The sequence below is a fragment of the Mauremys mutica genome, chromosome 5 (genome assembly GCF_020497125.1).
Source record: "Mauremys mutica isolate MM-2020 ecotype Southern chromosome 5, ASM2049712v1, whole genome shotgun sequence".
Lineage (NCBI taxonomy): Eukaryota > Metazoa > Chordata > Testudines > Geoemydidae > Mauremys > Mauremys mutica.
In genome coordinates, this window is record NC_059076.1 from 136,890,714 (window position 1) to 136,903,199 (window position 12,486).

At 42.7% G+C, this 12,486-nt stretch overlaps 1 protein-coding gene across 3 annotated transcripts in view; it reads left to right on the top strand.

Moving 5' to 3' along the window:
* The first annotated feature begins 343 nt into the window (after window positions 1–343).
* Window positions 344–12,486, top strand: part of ATRN (attractin) — a 259,935-nt gene continuing 247,792 nt past the window's right edge. Inside the window, exon 1 of one of the 3 annotated variants that reach the window (XM_045019462.1) lies at window positions 344–1,038. In XM_045019462.1, coding sequence (XP_044875397.1) covers window positions 767–1,038 — 272 coding nt within the window. In that variant the 5' untranslated portion in view covers window positions 344–766. The remainder of the gene's footprint in view (window positions 1,039–12,486) is intronic. The other 2 variants (XM_045019463.1, XM_045019464.1) reach the window with 2 other exon arrangements.

The window sequence follows — 12,486 nt, forward strand, 5'->3', positions numbered from 1 at the left end:
TCCCCCCAGGACTGAGCCAGCAGTTTGAAAGAGCCAGCGAAATCCAGGCTCGTTTTTGCTCCCAGTGCCTGCTGGCTCCGGGCTTGGGCGCGTGGTGGGGTCTGGGTGAAGACCCCCCAGCCTAGCACTACCTTGGCAAGGCTCTGGTTTAACTAACAGCCAGTCACCCAGGGCACCTGTGCTCCTGCATTAATCTGACCTCTGCCTCGTCATGTCCCCCTTGCTGCTGAGCCGGTGAGAGGGTGACCAGACAGCAAGTGTGAGAAATCGGGACAGAGAGCGGGGGGCAATAGGAGCCTATATAAGATAAAGCCCCAAATATCGGGGCTGTCCCTATAAAATCGGGACAGCTGGTCACCCTAGCCGGTGAACGCCAGGCGCCTCCGCAGGGCCCCATCGCTGGCTGCTGGGCGCCCCTCCTCTATGGCACTGCAGCAGGAGACGGGCCCCACCCCGCGCCGCTCTGGCCGCCGCTGCCCGCTCTCGATGGTAGTCCCCGTCCGCTCGGGAGAGCGATATGTCAGTGCACGGCGTGCGGGTGATGACGTCATCGGCCGCGGCCCGACGGGCGCCTCAGTCCTGCCGCTGAGAGTCGGGAGAGCGAGTGCGAGCGGCGCTACTGAGCAGCCTCCTTCCTCATCGGCCACCGTATCGGAAGCCCGCAGCTCCCTCGCCGGCCACCGTCCGGTCGCTCAGCCCACCCGGGAGGCTTAGGGAGACAAGGGGTCCGAAGCTCTCACCTCTCCCAAGTCGGCGGCGGCGGCAGATGGAGCGGAGCAGCCGGAGGCAGCCGGCGGCAGGGAGACTGGGCTCGCAGGGCGGCCGGCCGCGGCGCTTCTGGGGGCGGCCCCCGGCTCAGCTTCTCCTGGTGCTGCTGCTGCTGCTGCTGGTGCCGGGGCCCGAGGCGGCGGCGGCCGAGGGGAAGGAGTGCGATAAGCCGTGCGCCAATGGCGGGCGCTGCCAGCCGGGCAGCGGGCAGTGCGAGTGCCAGGCCGGCTGGGTGGGGGACCAGTGCCAGCACTGCGGGGGCCGCTTCAGGTGAGCCGCCAGCGGGGAGCGGTGGGCGGGTGGGTGCCGTAATGTGGGAGAAGGGGCCTGGCCTGTTTCGCCCTGGGGATCGCTGCGGTGGCTGCGAGAAGAGGCTTGGTCCCCTCCCCCCCTCCGGCAGCCCCAGGGGGAGGAGGGCAGCAGGGGGATGTGTGCGAGGGACGCAGGTTTCTGGGTAGCTCCACATCAAAGCGTAAGGGGTTAGTGCAGGGGTGGGCAAACTGTGGGCTACATCCGGCACTCCAGGTGTTTTAATCCTGGCCTCAAACTCCCGCTGGGGAGTGGGCTCGGAGACTTGCCCCGCTCCAGCCGGGAAGTGGGGTTGGGGGCTTGCCCCACTCCGTGCGGATCCCAGAAGTAGCTACATGTCTCCCCTCCTGCTCCTATGCATATGGGCATCCAGGAGGCTCCGCATACTGCCCCTGCCTCAAGTGCCATCCCCGCATCTCCCATTGGTTGAGAACCATGGCCAGTGGGAGCTGCAGGGGTGGTGCCTGCGGACAGGGCAGCACACAGAGGTTCCTGGCTGTGCCTCCACATAGAAAGTGGAGGGAGGACATGCTGCTGTTTCTGGGAGCTGCTTGAGGTAAGCACCCCCCCCCCAAAGCCTGCACCCTGACCTCCTCCTGTGCCCCAACCTCCTGCACCACCCCTGATCCCCCTCCAAACCCCTCAGTCCCAGCCTGGAGCACTCTCCTGCACTCACAACCCGTCATTCTCAGCGCCAACCCTGAGCCCACACCCCCAGCCTGAGCCCTCATCCCCTCCTGCACCCCCAATTTTGTGAGCATTCATGGCCTGCCATACAATTTCGATACCCAGATGTGGTCCTCGGCCAAAAAGTTTGCCCACACCGGGTTGGTGGGATGGATGTGGGTATGAGGGCTCTGGCTTCTCTGGGTAGGTCCAGTCTTGGTAACGAAGGGATTATTGGTCATGATTGTGTCAAGGGCTAAGCTCCTGTGGGTACGGTGAGTTCTGGAGGAGATGAGGGGACTGTGGAGTATGTTTTGTGGGTTTTGGCTTTTCTAGGCAGTGGCATCTCTGATGGGGAAGCAAAATCGTGTTTGAATGAGGTGTCCAGTTTCTTTGTTAAAGCCAGCTGTTGGGGTGAGAAAGCAAATGCTAGGTACTTGGTCCTTTTGGCCAAGGGTGATTCTTCCTCTGTCTGAAAGCTATCTCGGGGATTGAGGGCAACTGGATGTGTGTGAAGGAAATCCAGCTTACGTAGATGAACAACATTGAGTGTTCTGTAAAAAAACAAAAACAAAAAAAAACAAACACAAAAAACCCCTGTGTGGTTGGATCCTAGTTCCCTTGATGTGCCAGCTGTGAAGTATTTGTGAGGAACATAACCCTGGGCCATGCCAGCTCTTGAAATCAATAGCTTGGTTCTTAAAGTTCTTGCTAAGTCAGTTGCATGACCTGAATGTTGTCTGCACCCTCTGGTTGACAGAGTCCAGTTTGATCCTGAAATCATCATTTGATATTTAGGTCACTTTGTGTGCAACTCGTTCTAGGATGTTGCTCAGGTTTTCTTTTTACGGAGACCATTCTTGAATGGAGGCAGACTTCCCTGTGTATTTGAATTTCATGACTAACACACATGAGTAACTCTGTTCCTATCTAGATGTTAACAATTAATGTGGATCTGGCCATGATTCCTTTATGCTTGTGTTGCAACACCTAGTTTGATGTCTAGTACAAATTTTGGTTCATTGACCTACTAAACTTCTCTCACAGATGTTAATGATACATAAAGGTTAGTTACATATTTTTTAATGGAAGAATGAATGCCTTAGCTTTAAGTTGTTGGCTTCTGATCTGCTTTTTCTTTTCAGTGTAGGTTCTTCATCGCAGTAGCATCTGAACACCTTTCTGTAATACATTAAATGATGTGGCTAACAACTCTTGTGCAGGTTATATTCTCCCTCTCTTTCTGAGTCTTTCCTCAGATTTTGTGTGTAGTGTAGTGTTTTGTTTTAGTAGGGTATTTTTTTTTTAAAATGTCCACATCTGCTCAGCATTTTAGAGAAGGCAAGGTCAGAAAAGTGTGCAAGGAAGGTGGTGACGATTCTTAGTTCCTGTGGGAGTTCATTCCATAGTCTCTTACTAGCTTCCAAGGAGGCTCTGTTTCTTGCACAATTGAGCTTTTTACCCTTGTAGAAAATTACACTCTGTCTGAGGAGCAGAATGGTCAACAGTGGTTCTTAGCGAAGAGATGATCAGAGATGTGCTGGGCCTAGGTCATTGACCAAGTTGAAGACAAGGACTGAGACCTTGAATATTGAGGTTAATTTCTGTGGTAAGCCAGTCTAGAGAGCAGAGGACAGACTTCATGTGTTTGAGATAGCCTTTGTTGCTGAGAAGACATTCTGTACTGTATAGAGTTAACTGGATGTGGAGCCATCAGCCCTTAGGAATGTTACCTTTGTCACCTCCTGTCTGGACTATAACAATGTAGCTGCAGTCAGGTCATAATCTGCTAGGATGGGATAGTCTCACCTACCCAGCCAGAGACAGTAGCATCTGTGATTAATAATTTTATCATGTGAGCACTTAGCCTCAGCAAGGAATCCAGGAGCATTCCTAAATTATGGAGGGAATTGACCAGTTGTGAGTGCGTACCCACCAAAAAGAGATTGTGCCATGGTTGTGAACTCTTCAGGATGCTTTCTTCTGCCCATAAGCATAACCTCTGTCTTGCTTGGGTTTGGCTTCAGCCAGCTGTTCTTCATCCTTGGTGGCACTGGTCTGGTTGTACATGGTGAAGGATAGTTAGGGTGATGTAGGCTAGATTAACACCATTCTATACAGTACTTTTCATACAAAAAGTTCCCAAAGTTCTGGGTTTGACTTTCAAAACATTCATCACCATCATGGCAAATCCAAAAGGAATGTAACCTCCTTGCAAATCAAGCACCATCTGGCTCAGTCCATAGCTAGTTCCTTCAGATGGTCTGGCTTGATATTCAGTTTATATCCATTATTGGCAATCTGATTGTGCCACTGAAGCTTTTAGCAACCACCTGATTTGTGGTCATGTAGCAGCATTCCTTGTTAAACACGTTTCATAATTAATTGGTCTTCAGTCCTAATACATCTACACCAAGAAAGCCACTGAAACTGAACTCGGAGGCAGTTGCTGGTTTTGACTACAGATATCTTCATTATTGATTTTGTCTTTTCAAAACATTACTTGAATGAAAATAAGATACTCGTGCACGCAGATGGACAGCTAGATGTATGATTGTAGTTGTGTACATAAAAGGCCAAATGCTTTTGCATGTGCAATTGCATACCTAACTCTTACAAAAATTGCACACTGCATGTATAGGGGACACTCCATCTACCACTGAAATAACAGCTACTTCTGAGGTCAGGTAGAAACTGTTCAATAGTGCTTAGCCCCACAAAACCACACTTTAAGAACTAGCATAGTTTAACAAGAATACTATCATTTTTTTAAGTTGCTTAATAGAAAGTAGTTATAGATTACTGTTGATTATTATAGAGTATGTAATGTACTTACATGACCAAAGAATACAATTGTAAAATAGAATTTTCTGGTTGAAAAATGTGGGTAAATCACTAGCTGAGTGAGCCATTAGCTAGCAAAGTACTATCACAATTTTCACTTTTAAAAATAAAATGGAACTTTTGGAAAAACACAAACAAGCAAAATATATTCAGTCGCCAAAATGCTGAGTGATACAGTATTGTTAGAACTATTGTCAAAACAAAATAAAAACCCTCAAGCAACAGTTAAAGATACATTGGCAACTTGAAATCTAGTCAATTTTTTTTTAAAGAGTTAAAAAGTAATTTCAGGTACTGCAGCTGCCCTGATTGCATACCATTTTGTTTGTTTTTACTATCATATTAACACTATATATTTAAAAAAAGAAAAAAAAAGAAAACCTTCCTGGACCTAATAACATCAGCCACGGCATCAGGGGCACGTTCACTAGCACATCTACCAATGTGATATATGCCATCATGTGCCAGTAATGCCCCTCTGCCATGTACATTGGCCACACTGGACAGTCTCTATGCAAAAGAATAAACGGACACAAATCTGACATCAGGAATCATAACATTCAAAAACCAGTAGGAGAACACTTCAACCTCTCTGGCCACTCAGTAACAGACCTGAAGGTGGCAATTTTGCAACAGAAAGACTTCAAAAACAGACTCCAAGGAGAAACTACTGAGCTTGAATTGATTTGCAAATTAGATATCATTAACTCTGGCTTGAATAGACACTGGGAATGGCTGAGTCATTACACAACTTGAATCTATTTCCTTATGAGAACTACCTTTACACCTCTTGTCAACTGTCTGTAATTGACCATCTTGATTATCACTACAAAAGTTTTTTTTTCCTGCTAACAGGTCGTCTTAATTAATTAGCCTCTTAGAGCTTGTGTGTGTGTGTACACTCTTTGTATATGTTCCATTCTATGCATCCGATGAAGTGGGCTGTAGCCCATGAAAGCTTATGCTCAAATAAATTTGTTAGTCTCTAAGGTGCCACAAGTACTCCTGTTCTTTTTACAGATACAGACTAACACGGCTGCTACTCTGAAACCTTCCTTGTTCTATGAAAGACCCACACAAACAGTGGACAGTGACAATACAAGGGGAACCACTAGGTTTACATTACATTGAAAATTAAACATTTTTTCTCCAATCTCTTTCAGTTATAGACATCTTAGGCTATAGTTTTAACTTTAGAATGTACCATTTTTCCAGCAGAATTGTAATTTTTAAATTGACTGTGTCCCTTTTAAGGCAGAAAATCTTAGCTGACACTTTCACCCTTAATTAAAATTGTTTCATCTTCACCAATGTTCTCTGAATGGACAAGGGCAATGTTGGAATTATTGTTATTTATGCAGGATATTACCAAGATACTAATTTAACTTTAAATTCCTTTAATATATCCAAACATCAAATGGTATTTATACAATTCTTCTAAACATGCCAAAATAATGAGCAATTTACTAGATGCAAACAATAACAAAACATTTGTAAGTAGTTGATCAAGATACTTACAAACGGGCTAAAGCCAGGAGTTGTCCAACTTGGTCAGACAGGTATTAGCAATGAACCTCAGGAGTTTATTTTTTATTGCATTTAACAAACAAGTGTGATGGCATTACCAATTATCAGACCTTAGCTAAGCCAGATGAAGGAGTTCAATTATAGCCAATTATTTACTGCTCATAGTACCCAATTAACCATGTTTTATTTCTGTTACTTTAGCCAAACCTTAAATAAGATAACACTGGTATTTTGAAGGGTCACTACAAATTTAACAAAACAACTTTTTTTTTCTCATTATTTCTTTGTTTTCGGTTCAGTGCTTTGGGTCTCTTGTTCATGCTAATATTCCAACCCAATTTAAAACCATTGTTCACCCAGGCTAAGGTGGGCCCATCAGGGTAATCTGATTGCGGGCCATGAGACATTTTGCTGACATTGACCATCCGCAGGCACGGCCCTCCGCAGCTCCCAGTGGCCGTGGTTTGCTGTTCCTGGCTAATGGGAGCTGCAGGAAGCAGTGGGCCGCAGGGATGTGCTGGCTGCCGCAGCTCCCAGTGACAGTCAGCATCAGCAAAATGTCTCGCGGCCCGCAATCAGATTATCCTGATGGGCCACAGGTTGCTCACCACTGCTCTACAGGCAGTCTCTGAGATTTTGTATAGGTCACATTTAACAGGAAAGATTGACACATGAAAGTATGGAGTTTTCCCTTGGTTGTTCCTATGCTAATGTAAGCTTCCTCACTTTCATCTGTCTTGCACAAAATGACTAGCACAAATATGTCGCTTGCCGCTATGTTTTTTCATAATTGTCCTAAAACTCTGTTTTTCCCCTCAGTTCAAACTTTCCACCTTATGGCAAATGAGCAATGGCTGAAAAGTCAGAGAAGGTTAAGTGGAAGACATAAGTGTACCTCTTGTGGTGAGATAATGTAACTCAGTCTGGGTCTTTCTGCTTCTTTTATGTCAAACCTCTGAACTGTTCCAGTGTAATTATCTGAGTTGTCAAACACCCATGGGCTCAACTGAAGACCATTGAGGAGAGCAGCATCCAACAGCCTCCTTCCTCCTAAGTTTCTCTGAGAGTTAAGAGCTCTGTGGTGTGAACAACACAACTGGAGATTTCCTACTTCCTCTGCCAAATCCAAGAACATACCAGTGCTGAAAAGAAAGACTGATTGTAAAGACTGTTGCAGTGGGAGATCAATGAAGCCAAGTGAATGGGGGTTTAATGCATAACTCCATAGCCACAGATGAGCACCGGATGCTGAAGGGAAATACTTATTTATAAAAGTCGCCTTGTCTCCACTGGTCAAGGCTAAAGTAATTTCTGATTTTTTTTTTGGGTCTCTTCTACTAATTTCTGTGTCAGTATCATGCATCAGCCTTCTGAGTCAGTTGCCTCTGGATTTTTTCATTATTCCACATCTCCTATTGCCACATCTATTATCGACTTACATGAGCTCATCTTTTCTGGTGAGGACTGTATCCAAATGGGATTCTTAAACATTCTAGGCAATTTACCATCAACCTAAATGACTTCCTCTGAAATATCACTTAAACTACTGAAGTGAATGCTGTCTTCACAGGAGCAGTCTTTAATTTAAGTTTTGAGACGATCGAGACCAATGATGCTGTTCACTTGCATTCAGTTGAAGCGAAATGTTACCACATGCAGTATGTGTGACAAATTTTACTCTCCTGGTTTATTTCACTAAGCTCTGCAAATTACGAGCAATAAAGGTAAAACTGTGATCTTCACATAATTTGGCTGTGACAAATTGCTCTGAAAATGTGCTGCATATTGAGGGTAATGAGGCCTGCTGGTTAAATAGTTGCATGGGCAGGTTAACTTTTTTTTTTTAAGCTCCCTTTCTCATAATAGCAGGGTGCTATGGAGACATCCTTCTTTTGTTGCTCTTTTGACCAGCTGTATGTCTGTGTTTTCTATGTCTAGAACTTCCTTCTCAATCCTGTATGCCATTTTGCCTGCCTCTTGTCTTTAAATCCATTCTCAAAAATCACTTCTTCAAGGTGTCTTAAACTCAAGCCATTAATACATTAAAAAAGAAGTTAGGAATTAGGATTGAGACTTGGGACTTGACAGAGGAGGGGTCGGGTGATAGAGGAACAAGTCATCACAAACCTTTGAAATGAATCTAAGGGGCAGGTCTAGAATAATTTTAATAATATTTTGCCCCTATCTAATTATGTATTAAGGTATTGCTTTGTACCCCTTGGACTGTCTTGAAAGCTGGACTTGGCAAGCAGCAAATACAGAATATTACAGTAATTGTGAAAATGTGCTGCTGCATATAAAGTAATTTAATTCAAAATTCCTATTTCAGTGACTACATCACTGTCAGTGATGCTTCGTTTTCATCTTCTGCTTCTTTCTTCTTGCATTTTTTTCCATGCGGACTGATCTGCATGAAATTACCTTACAATCTATTTAAGAATGCCACTACTGTCACTCCTGCATCCATCATCAATTCCTCAGTGTCTACAGGTTGAGTTCGTAATCCCCTCCAGCTCGCCCTGCCTAATTGAAAAGAAAATTCTCAAAATCTGCAATTCCCAAGTGTGGATTTCTTATTATGGCCTTTCTTCTGTCACTTAAATTACAAGATTCTTAGGACAGGTCTTGTTCGAAAGTGTGTCGTATACAATGTCAAACTTATTGTTGATGCCAAACGTTAAATGCAGTATTACTACTTAATATAATTCAATACTTGACACCTAGAAATACATTTTCATCTCAGTTTAATCAAGTTGGATTTCAATGTATTTGTACTTGTCTTGCTAAACTTTCAAATCTTAGTCTCCAAGTTTAAATTCCATATAGAAGACTTCCATGAAGAAGTAGCTTAGCAATATTAAGTGCATTTCTGCTCTAAAAATGACTTTGTAAAAATGGCATAATGAGGTTTTATATTAATTCTCTCACCAATTTCCATAACAAATGTATTAAATCTGCAAGTAAAAAGATGTCAGTTAAAAACATAAAAGCCTCACACAGCCTGGGGTTTGAAAGTCAAATTAGATTCTTTCCATCTTGTGCATCTTTACGAGAATAATTCCATAGGCCAAATTATGACATGAGTTTGCCCAGATGTCTGAAGACCATGGAATTGTACAGATGTAGTTAATGGCATAATTTGGTTTGCAGAATCTCAAATATTGGTGCTGTTCAAGAGGGACAGAACTCAGGGTTTGTGTACATTTAAAAGTTTGGTCAACACAGCTATGTCATCAGGTTTGTGGCTGCAGCTATGTCCATTGAACAAAGCTGTGTTGGTGGAAGCAAACTTGATTTGCGAAGGTGCTGTTCCCACAGTGTTGGGGAAAAACTCCTGTCAGCGTAGGCTGCATCTTTACTCTGGAGTTATGCCGACATAGCTATTCTGTAGTGCAGACATACCCTCAGTTTGAGTGTTGGATGTGTAGGGTTTGGTAGTTAGAATACACTTATTTTACTTGCAAACTAAGCCATTTTGGTATGGAAATTTGAGTCAGTGAATACTGAATGCGAGAATGCCACCCACCCCCAGGCTAAGACCATGCTTTAAAGAAAACATCCATTATGCTGAGACATACGTACATTGAAGACAGGTTTTAGTATAGATCATGTGAAAAATATAGTGTGAAGTTTTGCAATACTCTACTGAGCAGCATTTCTGTTTAAAGGCAAATTTTCAGTATTCTAAAATTCATAGGCAGTCAGATGGGTTTGAAAATTGTTATACCACCTGAGGGCTTGGGGTAGAGTTTGTGGTGCACCTTTGAGATTGTTTTGATAAGAGTTCCTGAAGTATAGACACCTCCCCCCCCATGTGCTATTTTGAATCTTTAGTGTGCTCTAAAATCCACATGCAGAGTTGGATTGGCTTGAAAATGGGTTTTCTAATTGAGGGTATGAGATTGTCTGAAGAAAATATAAAATCATTTTAAGTAACGGGTTCCTTAGATACACCCTGCCCCCTCTCTCCCCTTTAAAAAAACAAACAAAACGAAAATTCTTGTTCAGTGCATGTCACGAGCATCACATGCTGAGACTGGGTTTAGGAACTGAAAATAGGCAGGCTTGGTGCATGACATGCAGACCCCCTGAGGCAGGCATGTTTAGTGAATGTCACAAACAGGAGTCATGATTTGAGGTGGTAGGCACTGAGAGAATGACAGGTTTTGTTGGAATGAGTAAGGTTCCTAATGTCTATTGCCATTTCCATGGATGCATTGTAAGGTTGTGTACATGTGTGGTGTGGGAGGCATGACTGTAACTCTACACTTCCTGGCTTTCTAATGTTTGTGTCTTGTTTATCTGAGTATATTTTCTGGTGTTGAGAGGCTTCTGTTTTTGGTAGCTAATTTTCATATTCTGGAGGCACTGCTAAGCACTCTTAACTCTCCTTTAATGAAATTTTTTTGTTATTGAGTATTTGCTTGAGGCTGAAACTGAATACCTACGACTCTGCACAAAGTGATTTATCTTTAAGGAGACTTTAAGAACACTGGAAAAAACAAATGGACACTTTGTTTTGTAAAATTGTTTTATAAATGTAAGTACAAAACACGTGAGCTTTACAGAGTTCCAAACTTGTTTTGTATTTATTTTTTTAAAAAGAGAATAAATTAGGATTTCAGTGGGAAACTGAAACAGAACGGTTTCAGAGTGGTAGCCGTGTTAGTCTGTATCAGCAAAAAGAAGGAGAAGTACTTGTGACACCTTAGACTAACTAATTTATTTGAGCATAAGCTTTTGTGGGCTAAAACCCACTTCATCGGATGCATGGAATGGAAAGTACAGTAGGCAGGTGTGTGTGTGTGTGTGTGTGTGTACACACACGCGCACACAAAACATGAAAAAATGCGTGTTGCCATACTAACTATAATGAGAGTGATCAATTAAGGTGGGCTACTATCAGCAGGAGGAAAAAAAAACTTTTGTAGTGGTAATCCGGATGGCCCATTTCCAACAGTTGACAAGAAGGTGTGAGTAACAGTAGAGGGGAAAAATTAGCATGGAGAAATAGTTTTTACTTTGTGTAATGACCCATCCACTCCCAGTCTTTTATTCAAGCCTAATTTAAAGGTGTCCAATTTGCAAATTAATTCCAATTCTACAGTTTTGTGTCCATTTATTCTTTTGCAAAACATTCAAAAACCAGTCAGAGCACACTTCAGCCTCCCTGGTCACTCAGTTACAGGCCTCAAAGTCACAATACTCCAACAAAAAAACTTCAAAAACTGTTGAATGGATCTTATTTTTTCAGTCTTTGTATGCATATTACTATACTTTCAGTGCCCCCTCTTTTGTGGTCTTGTAATATTCAAACAGTTTCATTCAGTGCTATGTCATGCTTATTTCCATCAATTATTTTAATCTAAATAAGCAGCTGACTCATTTGTGGGCTTCTGGAATAAGACCTATAACTGAGGTGTTTGGTTGTACAACGTGTGTGAATTCAGAGTTTGTGGAGCTCAAGGATGAATATTTTTGGGTGGAACCATGTATGTTTGAGTCATGCTAAAGCAAGCTTTCTGAGACAGCTTTGCCCAGGCCGTTCTATGATGACGTATAGCAAGCTCTCTACTGAAGTCCTGGGCTGCTTTGTATAGTGATTGATTAGTAGACAGGTGCTCTATTGGTATTTTAGGAATGCCAAATTAATTTTATTGCTAACTTTATCAGACCTGACTCCAGGGCTCAATATATGAAATTTCAACCTTTACCTCCTATATTTAATCTTGTGTGCTATTATTGGACATGATGCCAAGAAAAACTTTTTTTGTTATTGCAAGTCTTAAATTAAATGAAAAGTATTTTATAACTTTTAATACTGACCATACATGTTAGTATTGTAAGACAAAATATAATGACAAGGGTCAGCATGCAGCAGTTTTCCCTAAAGACGTATTACAGGCTTCACTGTCATCTTATTCAAGTGTACCATGTGTGCCTACCTCCAAGTGTGATCAGACGTAAAACATGCCGGTCCAGTGGAAGGAAGATGCTGAATTTAAATGGTACATCAAGAAAGAATGGTTTTTGAGGCTGCTGCTGATTAAAACTTTCCAACACCTTATGTTTGGATTAGGGGTCAACATATGATTTTTTTTAATAGTCAGTGGCTTGCAAATTTTTAAAATTTGGAACTAAGTCGGTTGAACAGGGTATGCTGTACTTTTAGCTGTATTTATTTATAGCTGCTTTTTGCTTGCCTGACCGCATTTGAGTGCATTTTTGTAACCTGATTGATTCACTCTTTTCAAATACATATCTTGTAGCAGAGAGAGTCATTTACATTTAAACTAGGGCTGTTGATTAATCGCAGTTAACACACGTGATTAACTCAAAATTAATTGTGATTAAAAAAATTAATCATGATTG